At 44.8% G+C, this 15,364-nt stretch overlaps 1 protein-coding gene across 1 annotated transcript; it reads right to left on the reverse strand.

The window, feature by feature from the left end:
* Positions 1-2,488: 2,488 nt before the first annotated feature.
* On the reverse strand, positions 2,489-14,969 carry LOC123055353 (protein NRT1/ PTR FAMILY 5.10). Its single transcript, XM_044479349.1, has 3 exons — positions 14,696-14,969; positions 14,384-14,601; positions 2,489-3,893 (listed from the first exon to the last, which is right to left on the reverse strand). Exons 1-3 carry the CDS (start codon positions 14,826-14,828, stop codon positions 2,622-2,624), a joined length of 1,623 nt encoding a protein of 540 aa, XP_044335284.1. The 5' UTR covers positions 14,829-14,969; the 3' UTR covers positions 2,489-2,621.
* Positions 14,970-15,364: the final 395 nt, after the last annotated feature.

The following is a 15,364-nucleotide window of genomic DNA, read 5'->3' on the forward strand; positions in this document are numbered from 1 at the left end:
ATACATCTAACATTTATGGCAGCATTTAGACTGAATTGGAGGGCGAGAACAAACTTTGGATGCTAAGTTTCCCTTTCTCTGTCATTTGAGGGCTTCATGTCATGTATCTTTTTTCCAGGTTTGAAGGTTCCTGATTGTACTTCACAAAGAACATTTAGTGATAGCCAAATTCTACTCATGCATGTACAGAATATCGACAAATGTAACATACTCATTTTATTGTTATAGCAATTCAGAATATCTATAAATGTGTGATATCTAAATGTGGCCAAGATTGTTATAATGCATACATGACACTTCCACATTAGTACATTATTTTCTATCATATGTATATAATACAGTTGGCATTTGTTTCCTTGGAAATTAATTACTATAAATTTCCGCCGCAACGCGCGGGGTATCATCTAGTTTCCATTATATTGAAGACACTTTCTTCCCCTGTCATCATCGCTTAGAGTTAAAAACAGCTTGCTTAATTAGCTGCTCAGACAGACGTACGCATAAACTAAGCCCAGTTATAATGGGAGTATCATATGTAGTACTTCCTCCGTTCATAAATATAAGTCATTCTAGAGATTCCACTATGAACTACATGCGAAGCAAAATGAGTGAATCTACACTCTAAAATACATCTATATACATTCGTATGTGATCCATATTGAAATCTCTCCAAATTAAATAATGCATGCCAACTAAGCAATTTTGATGAGGTGACATAAAATCAAATGAAGAAAGAGAGCCTTGAGTATCATATCATGATACCGTATCATATTAAATGATGCGCTACTTTGTGTCATGCATGGCAATAAATATAGTTATGTATGATACCAACATATGAGACATGATACTATGCATACGGATGTAATATCATGTACTAGTATCATATGCATGATACTAGTAGTATATGATACTTTCCGTTACAGCCAACCTAATTGATGTATGCGTCACTGCGGGCACGTTGGATCACGTGGGTTAATCCTCAAGCGCCACGGGTACCAAATCAAGACTTAGTTCTTTGTTTTATCAAATCAAGACGTGATAAACACCAAGGGACGGATCACTATTAACACAAAGACTTAGCCCATGTACGTACATCATCACGATTCACGAATGAAAAATGCAACCATGACGTACGAGCCTATGACGCCGGGAGAGGCAGGAGCCCATGACGTACTTGACTACGCACGCTGCACGCAGCCACGCACCGAGGCAGATATCGCTAATCTCTCCCTCCATCGCGCCGCCAACGCCCACCGAGAAGCGGAGAAGGGAGGGGGACGCCGGGAGAGCCAGGAGCTGTTGCGCCAATCCATGGACATGCTGCCGGCACTGGACACACCGCGGATGAGCGGCAACAACACAAGTGGAAAATTCAGGTGGTCAGCTTGGTAAGCTATCAACAAAAAATTGCAATCACTGACCAACACAAGTGGAAAAGGTAATTTGTTTTCACATTGGATTTGTTCATTGCCTTTAAAACTCATGGAAGTACTACGAGTCATCGACTCGTGCTTGTGAACGGGCTAGGGATTTTTATATCTTAGGAAAGTTTTAGTTTATGCATATATTTCTGTCGATCCATTTTCTGAATATCATTGATCTTCACTTCTTCACTATTAACCCATGCATTCGCATAGGGTATAGATGGTAGATATATTTAAATTGTTTAGAAGAACTGAAATAAATCTTGGGCAGGTGATTTTTCCGACGTGGCGTCACCAGCTCAACTGTGCTGCACGCTTGAGGTCAAAACATAAGCAGCTATGGAAGGTAGCGCACTTGCTTTACAATGGTCTGACAAACTAATCATCCTGCAAAGTGACTGTGCACGTTTTTTTATCTTTAGTAACGACCATGAAGGCTGATACATCGAGGAATTCCCTTGTTTTTTAAAGAAATTTAGAGTCTGAAAGGTTTGCAAATTTTTATATTCTCTAAGATTATTAGAGAATAAAATAGGGTTGCAAATTATACGACAAATGTTTCACTTTGACTTATGCCCACTACTCATTATTTGTATGAAATTCAAAGTCGTGACAACCTGTACCAAGTACCAATGCCATACCATAGAACCACACACGTGATAAGAATAATCTACAAGCTCATGGGGTGAGGCTGTGGGTACGAAAAAGTTTCCACCGATGTTGCAGTTGTCTCAATTTTGCCCAAGCAGTTATATAGTTGGGTAGGATTTCACCCTTGGGCTCATAGTGCGCTACCATTCAGCAACGGAAACGTCTCGTCAGAATGTAGAATGATAGACATGACAACACCTGGGTGTGCAGTCTAATCACAGCTTCTCCATAAGTTCATCTTAGCTTCACATGCATTAAAATTATGATTCATGAACATGTAGAGGGTATTGTAGGGTTACTTATGTTGTTTTCAAATTGGTTGCTTCTTTACCTATAGTTTTTTCTTAGTAAAGGAAATGTTTTGTTGCCTTCCTGGCATACATTCTCAAGTTGTTACAAAGCCAAGTGCCAGAAAAACAATAAAATGAAACAGGTTTCTTAAACAACCAAAGATGCGTATTCTTCAAGTACCACATAAGTGACCAAAGGCCAATAGAGTGACAAATTGTTTGCAGATTATCCACTTCCAGTTCTAGGTTATCACTCTCAAAAGTCTCTCTTGTCCTTGTAGGTGTAGGCTCTAGCGAAGCAGATGTACAGCGCGAGCTCAGCCGCACTGAGGCCAGCAAGCAGCCAATAGAAGTAGTCGAGGTGGGCGCGGTTGAGGTTGTCAGAGAACCAGCTATCACCACCGCCTTTGCGTGTGATGCGGTCAATGAGTGAGATGAGAGTGCCGCTGATGAAACCGCCGATGCCAATCACACTGCAGTAGAGCGCTATGCCAAGGCTACGAAGCTCGCTAGGCATTTGGTCATAAAAGAACTCTTGCATCCCAACTATCACGAATACGTCGGCCACCCCGACCATCACGTACTGCGGCACCAGCCATGACCAGCTCATCGGGACCGTCGCCTCGGTGTCTTCAACCAGGTTGTGCTCACGTGCCATCTCTAGCCTCCGGGTCTCCACCAATGCCGCCACGCACATGGCTGCAAGCGACACAGCCATGCCTGTGCCTACTCGTTGAAGTTGTGTCAGCCCGGATGGAGTACCCGTCAGACAACGTAGGGCCGGCACTAGAACACGGTCATAGAAGGGAACGAACAACAAGACAGATGCTGGCCAAAACGCCTGCAACATGGCCGGTGGCAGCTCTAGGCTACCAAAGATATGGCAATCTAGGGTGTGGCCCTGCTTGTTAAAAAGTGTCGTGATCTGCACGAACACCACACCATATGCTAGACATGCAACCCAGATCGGCAGTAGACGTAAGACGCCGCGAGCCTCCTCCAAGTTGGTTGTGGCGTCTTCATCTTCATGCGTGCGTCTTTTAGCATGGAAGGAGAAACCTGAGTTTCTGGCAAGCGTGGTGAGACTACATCCGAGACGGATAAAGGGGCTGCCGGAGCCAATGATGGATGCATGGAGGCGATATGTGGGAATACCAACGAGGAAGACGACAAAGGCGCAAATCATGACGGTGCAGAGCATGCCAAAACAAATTCCCCAACCAAGATTCTGCTGGATGTAGCTGACGACAATGATGGCGACAGCGATACCAATGGCTATGGAGAAGTGCCACCAATTGAAGAAGGAGCTGCGGGCGGCACACTCCCTGTGGTGGTCGGCGTCGAATTGATCAGCGGCAAAGGCAAGTCCACAAGGCTTGTCAGCACCCTGCGCGAGGGCAATGAGATAGAGGGAGACATAGAAGAAGGCTACCTGTGGTGACATAGGGTTAGAAGAAGAGTCGTTGTCGAGGGTCGATGATGGTCGCTGAGTCAGGAGTGTGGATGCTAGAGTGATCATGCCATAACCCTGCATGTATATGAGTAGTTATTTCTTGTGAGTGTTTGTAGAAAATATGGTCTAGTGCCACCAATTATATTAAAAGATAGCACACATAATCTGAAAGTACACCTATATATTCTGTAGCAAAATCTCCAATAGAAATTTAGGGAAATAATTCAAGTGTTATTAGTAAAGGAAGAGGAGAGCATGGAATAAAAATTATCTAGAAATGTGGGATCTTTTACTAATATTGTGATTATTAATATGTAGTACTTATTCTACAAAGTCCTCCACGCATTTACATTTAGTTGTATAGCTAGGGGGAAATAAGTCAAGCCATAATTGTACTACCTTCAGTCCACAAAATTATGATGTTTTGAGCATAGTGTTGTTCCAAACTTAAATCTTGAACCGTCAATTATTGTTTACAGTATGTGATCACTAGTGTTAGTGTGGTTGTACAAATTAGAAAATACTATTTGAGTACTACTTCAGTCTCCGGAGATAATTGATAGTTGCATATTTTTAATAATAGGTGTACTTGATTTTTATTGTTTTGAATTGTGACTATAATCAAAACATGAAGAAGAACGGTACATTTGAGAGATAACATATTTTGTATTTTCAATTATAGCAACATGACCAGTGTGGGCGCTCAACGGACTGTTCCGCGACAACAAGATAAACTGCTTTGTACTCCTCCTTACTCTAGTGTCGTTGATTATTGTCCTACTATTTAAAACATCACAAGCATGCTCGCAAATGCCGGCACCCCTACCGACGACGAGGCCTCCTTCTTCAATATCTTCCTGGCTCAGCGAGCAGCTGGACAACAACATCTCCATCCTCATACCTTTTATGGAACCATTCCTGATGTTTGCTCGCAGACCCTCGCTGATGAATGTCAAGGAGATGAAGAAAAAACACCACCAGCACGCTCTTCACAAGTGCACCCGTCCGCGGTTTTCCTCACGGTACCAACTCTGTTCCTTTTCGCATGACAAAATTCTGACCAACCCTCTATGATCAATGGCACAACAAGAACAAGAAGAGCAAGGGTGACACCAACAATCGTGTCGGACAGTCATGGTCAGTAACATGGGCAGGTTCAAGGGAACTCACCCGCACAGCCACAACATGGTGCATGGTGTACCTCAGCAACTCGCCCTTTGCGCCATCCCATCATAAGGCAGTTAGCCAAGCGTTGTGCATGCCACCTCTCGCATCACATCTAGTTGCCTCATGGGACTAGACACCACCGTCCGACAAATGGTACATGAATATCGGCGCCTACTCGTACTTGGCATCCAAGTGTTATATACTCACCACCTAAGCGTGCGGGTCTATACTTACCATTCAGGCCATAGAGACGAATAAGCATCATTTTTACTGGTGATTTGTTTGCGATTAATCTAGTTGTATCCTACATGTTCAATGTACAAGTGTCAACTGACATACCAAAATCTAGCACAAATAGTTTGAAACTATTTTGAATTACGGTGCACATACATCCAAATGTAAAAATATACCGATATATATCTTGGAGCAAACTGCACAACTGTTATTCTGGAGAAATAATTTAATCCTAATGAAGAGGAGAGCATGCAAGTAGGAGTAGTACGGATATTCTAGACCATATTATTCGAGGGGCAATCATTACTTAATTTTGGAACTAGAGTAGGTAAGATGTTCCCGCAAGAAAAAAAGAGTGGTGTTATTTCAGTGAGATTTAAGAGAATTCCATACTGTACACATTTTGTAGTAAGTTCAACCTATCATTAATTACACAACTAGCTCAACCTAGACACATCATCCACAGCAAAAATATTGTACACTTGGGTATCGTCGACGTATTCATTGGCTGAGTTGGGAGAAACTTACAAAACGTAAAAGCCAAGGAGGTATGGGATTCAAAGATCTTAAAGTTTTTAACTAGGCTCTCCTTGCTAGGGAAGCATGGCGACTTATTGCACATCCTGACTGCTTGTGCGCGAGAGTACTTAAGGCAAAATACTACCATGGGGCTGATCTGCTAGACACGGCGTTTATTCATAATGCGTCGCCGGGCTGCCAGGGCATCATGCATGGTGAAACTCCTTAAAAAAGGATGTATTTGACGCATTTGCAACGGAAATAGTGTCCGCATTTGGAGAGACAATTGGATCCCGAGAGGAAACATGAAAGTAAATATAAATCCAACAAGCTCCCAAACTCGTTGGGTAGCAGACCTCATCGACCAGGAGAGTCACGCTTGGAAGGAAGATTACATCATGCATATATTTACACGTGAAGATGCAAATGATATTTTAAGTATCCGACTACCAAATTATGATGAAGAGAATTATATTGCTTGGCAGCCTGAAAAAAACGGAATTTTCAGTGTTCGTAGCGCATACCGGTTAGCCATGGACGAAAAGGATTCTATGGTGATTGGGTCCAGCCACAATACCCAAGGGGATCGCAATATTTGGAATAATATCTGGAAGACAAATGTACCCCAAAAAGTACGGATTTTTACATGGAGACTAGCAACAGAGTCACTGGCGGTTCAAACTAATAGATTTCGTCGCATCCCAGGCCTCACCCCAATTTGTAATGTATGTGCGGCCGATGATGAAACAGGCTTCCATATGGCACAACCATGCACATTTGCAAGGGCCCTGTGGCACGAACTCAAGGAGGTATGGAACCTGCCCCCTGAGCATGAAATAGAATATACTGGAAGGGATTGGGTCCTAATCCTGCTAGATAAGGTGAGTGAAGATATGAAACAAAAAATTATGCTTTTTTGGTGGCGTGTTTGGCACCATAGAAATGACGCGATCTTCGCAAAAGGTAAAGCGAAAATTTCCCACTCTGCTCGTTTTCTGCAAAACTACCTTGTAAACCTCCGCTTGATTGCGGATGGAACTTCTGAGATAGATCGTAAAGGGAAAAGTCCGATGGTTAAATTGCCATCCGTGCAACAACATGATAATACAAAGGAAAAAGGATGGAAAAAGCCAGAGCTCGGATGGGCTAAGGTCAATGTTGATGGAAGTTTTTTGGAGGAATGTAGGAGTGGAGCCTGGGGAGCTGTGATTCGAGACCATGATGAAAGAATTATCTTATCAGCTTGGGATTATATACCGCGATGCAATGGAACGGACTGCGCGGAAGCCATGGCTTGCCTAGAAGGACTACGGAAGGCAATGTCGGGGACGGATCTACCCTTAATCATCGAGACGGATTGCAGCTCGGTGACAAAGGCGCTCATCCTCTCGTCTATTGATAGATTGGAGGTTGGAACAATTGCAAAGGAGTTTCAAGCCATGAAAGGGAACAGAGAAGTTAGAGTTTGCAAAGTAGATAGAAGGGAAAATAGGTTAGCTCATAGTCTTGCCCAGTTGGGGCGTAGAGAGTTGCGTGGTGGGGTTATGCAAGGCACAGTGCCAACCTGCGTGTTGAGCGAGGCCTTGCACGATTGTACGAACTATTTTTTCTCTACTTAATTAATACAACTCTCTATTTCAAAAAAAAAAGGAGAGCATGCAAGTAGGAGTAGTATGGATATTCTAGACCATATTATTCGAGGGGCAATCATTACTTAATTTTGGAACTAGAGTAGGTAAGATGTTCCCGCAAGAAAAAAAGAGTGGTGTTATTTCAGTGAGATTTAAGAGAATTTCATATTGTACACATTTTGAAGTAAGTTCAACCTATCATTAATTACACAACTAGCTCAACCTAGACACATCATCAACAGCAAAAATATTGTACACTTGGGTATTGTCGACATGGATGTCACAGTGAAACGTACCAGCCTTGAGATCGACTTACAGGGTTACAGTTCCATTGATTGCGCTCAAGGACTAGATTTTAAGGCAATGAGTTTGACGTGACAAGGCCGTGGTCTACTCTACTGTTGGGTGCTTGTGCGTTGCGTCAAAATTAAGATAAGTCTTAAGAAACTACTGTTGGGTGCTTGTGCGTTGCGTCAAAATTAAGACAAGTCTTAGAGCATCTCCAGCCGTTCGGCCCCCCAGGCGCCTAAAAAGAGCGATCTGGGGGCGAACCGGCGCTAGCTCGGCCCCTGGGGCGACCTAGCTCCCCGTCACGCCCCCAGGCGCCGCCCCCAGGATGCAGAAAATTCGAAGTTGGTCGTTCCCGCTCACAAAAGACGCCACAAGTCCGGCGATCATAAGTCACAGTTCGGCGATCGGATGTAGTCTGGCGTACAAAAAATAGAGCGCCACAAGTTCGCGTGCGCAACGCATCACTCGGCGGGGTCGGCCTTAGGCATCGGTGGAGTCGGCGATCGCGGGCTCGGCGGTGTCAGAGCTGCTTCAGTGCCTTGATGCGCTCCCAGTACGTCTCGATGCTCTGGTTCGTGCCGGTGGTCGGGTCGAGGCAGACAATTTTCCATGCTTCGGCGAGGCATTCCTCCTCCTTGGACGCCCACTTGATGCGCGGCTTGCCAGACCTGGCCGCCCGCTTCTTCTTCTTGCGCCTCCTCGTCGGAACAGTCGCCTGCTCCTCCTCCTCCTCCTCCTCTTCTTCCCCCTCCTCCTGCTCCTCCTCGCCGTAGACGTAGACGTAGCCGAGCTCGCCGTCCATGCCGCCGCTGAGATCCACCGTGTCGTCCGGGGTGACGAACCCGAGAGACGCAGCGGCCGCGGTCGAGCCGATTGTGATGATGTTCTCCATGTCGGTCTCGGCCTCGTCGGCGTCGCCGAGGTGCGAGAAGGGAAGCGCGCCACGGTGAAAAGGTGGCGTCGGGGAGGACGTGTAGGCGGGCGGCGAGTAGTTGTATGGAGGGTACTGCACGCCGGCGAAGGCAGGCGAGGGCATGCGCTAGGCCGGGTGTCCATGTGGGAAGGTGACGTTGGGGTTGAACCCACCGTGCGCGTCCCCGTCGGCGTAGCCCGGCGAGGGCGATCCCCATGGCTGCGGCGACGGAGACCCGACGCCTTGCTGGCCCCAGGGTGCGTACTGGGCGTGGATGCCGGGTGGATTCATCATCCCCGCGCGAGCCGCCTCGGCCTCGGCTTGCTCCGCTCAAGCCGCAGCCGCACGCGCCGCGTTGTCACGGGCCTTCTTGGCGATCGCCCTGTTCCGCCGGTCGGCGGCGACAGCCTCCCGTCGTTGAACTTCCACCCTCCAGTCGGCGTTTGACATGCCCGGTGGCTTGGACGGCGGCGCCCTCGGCTTCCTCTGCTTCGGCTGGGCGACGGAGGCGGTCACGGTTGCCGCGGCGCGGGGGACGACGTACTTCTTCGGTGGCATGGTGACGGGCTGGGAGGCGAGCGGGAGGGAGATTGGCGGGAGGAAGGGAGAGAAAGGGAGGGAAGTGGGGGGAAAAGCGGGAAGAAACAGCGGGAAGAGGCGCTCGACTCGCCGACAGGGTGGACCCACGCGCCCTTTTCGCTTGTGCCGGCGCCCCAGGCACCCCCCAGGGCGCCGGGTTCGGCCTGGGTCCGCCGGCACCAGTTTCGGCCCGAGCCGGCGAAAAACGGGCTTCTGAGGGCATGACTGGGCCATTTTTTCGGCGCCGGCGCGGCAAAAACGTCTGGAAAGGGCCTATTGGGGACGCGGCTGGAGATGCTCTTAAGAAACCAACGGTTGGATGGATGACCACTGCAGGTAGTCCTTGTCAAACATGTATGTACCTGATCCTATGTTTAAAGAAACGGACGTGCTAAAACTCAGCTAGCTGAGTTTTTCTTAGGTCTCATTCACGGTCACCATCATCCGATTTCGAAGGCGATTAGATTGGTGCTGTTGTCGACAGAATTTTCAAGCGCGGCCCATTATATGTTTTTCTTCATGCTTGTTGGATTACAGGCTTCCCCGCTGGTTGTTTCTTTTCTATAGACCGAGTTGCGTTTCTGTGTTTGTTGGGCTACGTCAGTGGTCAGTTTTTTCTTGTCCATCGATGTTTTTACGTGAGGGTCATTTACTGAAAGAATAGAACCTGAGGTTTTTAAAACTTTGGTTATTTATTTTTATTCATTCTTTATTTAGTTCTATTATTTTTATTAATTTATTTTTATTTTTATATATTTTATTTGTAAAATAATTTTGTTATGCCTTTTTCCGTGCATCGCTTTTTTTACCGCTTCAGCTTTTTAAGCAACCAACAGTACTATTCCTATCAGTAGTTAAGTTTACATCGTCAAAAAATTTCATGCAGCCAAAGTCTTTCAACTCGAGGTCGTAACTGCAAGTTTTAAAATGGAGCCCCAACTACAATTTTTCAAGTCAGCTTGCAACTGCAATTTTTAAATGTGAACGCGACAACAAGTTTTTGAGTCGCAACTGCAAATTTAAAAAAATCAAAACTGTAAGTTTTCAAGTCGGGTCACAACTGCAAGTTTTAAAAAGGCTGCAACTGCAAGTTTTCAAATGGGCTGCAACTCATTCTTCAAGTTGGGTTGCAACTGTAAGATTCCAGATGAGGTTGCAACTATGAGGTTTCAAAAATGGATCGCAACGGCATGTTACCAAATGCAGCTGCAACTAGAAGCATTCAAGTTAGGGTTCTAACTGCATGTTTTCAAATGGGACCGCAACGTAAGTTTTTAAATCGAGTCGCAACTACATGTATTGAGTCTTAACTATAAGTCTTCAAATGGGATCGCAACCGCATGCATTCAAAAAGGGTTGCAATTGCAGGTTTTCAACTGGAGTCGCAACTATAGGTTTTCAAGTGGGTTCACAATTGTATGTTTTCAAATGGGTGACAAATGCAAGTTTTCAAGTGAGATTGTAAATGGAAGTATTAAAATGGGTCATAACTGCAAGTTTTCAAGTGAGGTCACAACTGCAGGTTTTCAATATAGGTTACATTGTAAAAATTTAAGTTGGGTCGCAACTGCACATTTTTGAATGGATCGCGACTGCAATTTGTCAAGTGGGGTCACAACTACACGTTCGGAAATGGGTCACAAGTGCATGTTTTTAAGTGGGGCCGCAATTGCGCGTTTTCAGATAGGGTCGCAAATTTAAGTTTTTCAAGTGGGGTTGCAACTGCAAGTTTTTCAGTGGGGTTGCAACTACAAGTTTTCAAGCTGGATTGCAACTGCAAGTTTTTAAATGGGGTCACAACTACATGTTTTCAAATGAGGTCGCAACTACAAACTTGCCCAAGCCCATAGATAAGGGCTACAAGAACAATAGATGATGTCACGTGAATGAGATCAAACTATATTTCATCTAGATGAGTTCTAGGCATTCCTTAAAGAAATCAATCAACTCCTAATTAGGCCTCCCAAGACGAGCGTAGTGACATCTCTCTCTCTCTCTCTCTCTCATATGATGTGGCTGGTACGGATGACCATTTGACAGGCTAGGCTGAAACATGTGGATCTTCCGGCGAGATGCAGTGACAGGCAGTAAAAGACCGTCACTGCGGGGAAATGCATAGATGAACTCGGGTACATATGAGCCCAATTCGGAAAACACATTCCTAAATGCTAAAAAAATCTGAAAAGGGTTGCACGGGTACGTCTCCATGTTCTATGTGCGTGCATAAAGTTTCACGAAGAAATAACTTTTTTTGGCATGTACAAAAAGACAAAAAATATGGTGTGGAACGCTATTTAAAAGCACTAAAATTTGTCTTTTTTACGGTGACAAAAGAAAACATTTTTTTCCACAAAACTTTATGCCTCACACACACATTTGCGAGCATGCATGAAATTTCTTTTGAAGTTTTTGACATTTTAAAACATGCTTAAAATGCTTTTTATTAAGTTGATGCATATGCCCATTCATGCAGGACGTGCCTACTTGTCACTAATGGCATATGTGAAGATGTGTTGTCTGAAAAATGGCAGTGCATGGCGTGGGTTTTAGTCCCACCTCGGTGTTGGGAGGCTAGTTTATAAGGTTGAGCTCATGTGGTGTTCTAAATACTAGAAATGAACATACATGTTGTTAAACCGCATAAATAGTGCGTGCGCTCGCGTGAATATATGCGGATTGATAGGCGACTTAAGACATTGTGTTTTTTCACCCACTCGAAGAGAGCTGGATGTTTCATTTAAATTTTATTTATTTATTTCTTATGCCTGCTGATTATTAAAAGGGAGGAAATTAGTCCCCTGAGATGGATACTTCTACTGTATATTGTGCCTGGGCCATCCTCTCCTAGTATGCCCTCGATAAGATACACTGAGTTCCTTCTGATTCCATTGTTCTAAGGCATGTTCAGCTCGGTCCAGAACTTGTCAAACAGTAGAAGTGACGCGTCGCAGCCCTTTGATACATAGTATTGGTGGTTACATATCCATGGATCCGCCCATCTAGGTAGTGCCAAGCGCACAACAATCGTCCGCAACAACACTCATAGTCAGTAACATTGGCAGGTTCGAAGGCCCTCGCCCACACGGGCACGACATGGGGCGCCTCAGCATCACGCCCTTTGGGCTATCCCATCATAAGGCAGTTATCCAAGCGTTGGGCACACCACCTCAATATGACGACATTACATCCACTACCGTCTGGCAAATCTTACATGAACATCAGCGCCTACACGTACCTGGCATCCAAGCCTTGTATACTGACCACTTGAGTGAGCGGGTCTTTACTCTTGAATTGTAGAGACGAATAAGCATCATTTTTTACTCTTGAATTGTTTGTGATTGATCTAGTTGTAATCCTACATATCCCATGTACAGGTGTCATACTGACATACCAAAATCTAGCACAAATAAGTTATAACTATTTTGAATTACGGTATGCATTCTTCCAAATGTAAAAATATATCGATATATAAGGAAGGCGGAGAGCATGCAAGCAGTACAGACATTCTAGACCATATTATTCAAGGGTCAAACATCACTTAATTTAGGAGTAAGTAAGGTATTATGCCAGTGACATTTCAGAGAAGTTCATACACATTTTGGAGTAACGTACGTTCGACCTGTCGTCAATTACACAACTAGCTCAACATAAACACATCATCCACAGCAGAAATATTGTACACTACCCTATTGTCAACATCGATGTCACAGTGAAACGCACCAGCCATGAGATCCACCTACAGTTCCACTGATTGCGCTCAAGGACTAGATTTTAAAGCAATGAGTTTGACGTGACAAGGCCGTGGCCTACTCTACTGTAGAGTGCTTGTCCGTTGCGTCAAAATTAAGACAAGTCTTAAGAAACCAACAGTTTGATGGATGACCACTAGATGTAGTCCTTGTCAAACATGTACCTGATTCTAGGTGTAAAGAAGGGTTGGACGTGCTTTTCTACGCTGTTGAAGTTGCTGGGTTTTCATAAATTTTCTACTCCATGGGTTGCAAAATATAAGGTGTATTAGTCTTTGATAAGTCAAACCTATTTAGGTTTGACCAATTTTGTTGACAAATATATCAATATCCATAATATCTAATTGGTATCATTAGAATTGTCGTGAAATGAATTTTATATTTTATTTATTTAGTATTGTGGATGTCGATGTTTCAGCTCTGAACATGGTCAAAGTTAAATAAATTTGACTTTTTAAAAACAAATACACCTTGTAATTTGAAACTAAGGGAGTATTTGGTTTGGTGAATGGGGGAGATGATGAAGTATGTTTTCTTTTTATTTATATTGTGGTGTTTTGGTTGCCCTTTCGCGAGGTGATTCTGTGTTATTTGCTAATCAACTCATACATATGTGGAGAAATTTTCTACATCGGTGGCTGCATGTATTATATTGGTGTTACAATATCACATATTGGTGTTTCTTTTCTATAGGTGATGCGAGGTTGCACGTAACTGATATGTTTTTATAGGCCGGTTGTTGTCGATTGGTTTGAAAAGTCGTTGGCCTTGTCAAAATGTGAAGCAAATCCAAAATTGAATAACTCATTTGAATGGGAGAGCTCCAAAATTGAGGAGCATAGTGAATTAAAAGAATTACTGGTGCTACCGTACAACATATTGGCATTTCTTTTTTCTATATACCCTCATTATTTGAGGAGCATAGTGAACCAAATCCAAAATTTAATAACTCATCTGAATGGATCTCATTATTTATTTTTCTCCGGAATATGGGTAGAGACATTGTGTGAGTTTTTGCCTGTGGTGATGTGCATGAAAATATGCGTTGTGCACACCCTTAAAAGAAGAATATGTATTGCGAACCAACATGTGGTTGAATGGTTAGGAGGACAATGATATCCCCAACCCACTAGAGTTCAAAATCCTAGTGCTCGTCCTGGATTTATTTCAAGATTCCTGGCGATGCACGTTCAGTGGGAGGACACGTTCCCGTCGACTACGATGCGTCTGCGGTGACTTCGTTAATCTTCAAATGATATGCCGGCTAGTCTTTACAAGGTGCTCATAGGGGTATGGTCTGCGTGTATGTTTGTAGAGATGAGTGTATGCCCGTATATATGCGCCTGCGTCTCTGTACTGTGTTCTAAAACAAAAAGAATATGTGTTGTGCATCCAGGTTTGGTAATTGGTATTCCTCAAGCAGTAATCAGGACGAGTCTAATAGAAAAAGATGGCATCGAGATTAATTTCCTAAATAATTACCAGGACGTAGAGGGTGCAGGCGAGGATGATGGACCAGTAGCGCCCCAGCCAGGAGTCGGCGACGAAGGCGCCCAGCAGCGGCATGAGCCTGGCCGTCCCCGTCCAGACGTTCACCGCGGCGGCCGCCTCCGCGTTGGAGTGGCCGAGCGGCCCTGTCATGTACGTGATCAAGTTCGCCGACACGCCGTAGTAGACGAAACTGCCGGCGCCCTCCACCACTGCGTACGCGGTATGCGCCGCTACCTTTGTTAGCTATCTGCGATATAAAACTGGATCGAGTAAAGAGTTTGCTCTAGGATATGCAGTGCATACCGGCGACGAAGATGGCGGAGCGCCACCCGCCGGAGGTGGCGCGGTAGACGGGGCGGCCGCGGAAGTCGGAGACCCCGGCCAGTGGCTCCTCCTTGCCCTCGAGAAAGGGAGCCTCGGCGTCCACCACTGCCATTTCCTAGCTTGATTTGCAAATTTAGCTTAAGCCTTGTTAGCGATATATATCATCGTGGGTGTTTTGTTCCTGTCAAGGAGCAGTTCATGTTGCCGGACGGACTAGGCCGCTGTGACTGTGATGCTGCACTCTACTAGTACTAGCTAGTGCTTCTGTGCGTGGTTTCCATGTCCATCGGCACCACGCCGGTACGTACTTGCTCCGTTTTCATCCACACAAATACACTAGCGTCTCCATCCATCGCTCAAGAGACAGCTTGCTTCTCATGTCATCCATCCCTCAGACGTGTCGATGTATTACTCTGTGCCTTCTCTCTAAAAAAAAAAGATAGATTACTCGGTAAAACAGTGCATGAAAAGACAGAAATCAAATATACAAACTTACGGTAGGTTTGCTACGGAATTTACTTACGTGGTTACGTGTATGGCCACGGAGAAATCAGTGGAAGTCTTCCATAACCATAAGTTAAGCATTTTCGGTGCATTAAAGACTTGATGTGAATGTGCACAGTGCTAACTTATCACTGCAAGTGCTGG

Source organism: Triticum aestivum, chromosome 2D, assembly GCF_018294505.1.
Source record: "Triticum aestivum cultivar Chinese Spring chromosome 2D, IWGSC CS RefSeq v2.1, whole genome shotgun sequence".
NCBI lineage: Eukaryota > Viridiplantae > Streptophyta > Magnoliopsida > Poales > Poaceae > Triticum > Triticum aestivum.

Coding starts and splice junctions, on each gene's coding strand:
- LOC123055353 (XM_044479349.1), bottom strand. CDS start 14,828: ATGGCAGTGGTGGACGCCGAGGCTCCCTTTCTCGAGGGCAAGGAGGAG. Junction 14,602..14,695: donor CTCCGCCATCTTCGTCGCCG/GTATGCACTGCA, acceptor CCGCGTACGCAG/TGGTGGAGGGCGCCGGCAGT. Junction 3,894..14,383: donor CCTGCACCCTCTACGTCCTG/GTAATTATTTAG, acceptor ATATACATGCAG/GGTTATGGCATGATCACTCT.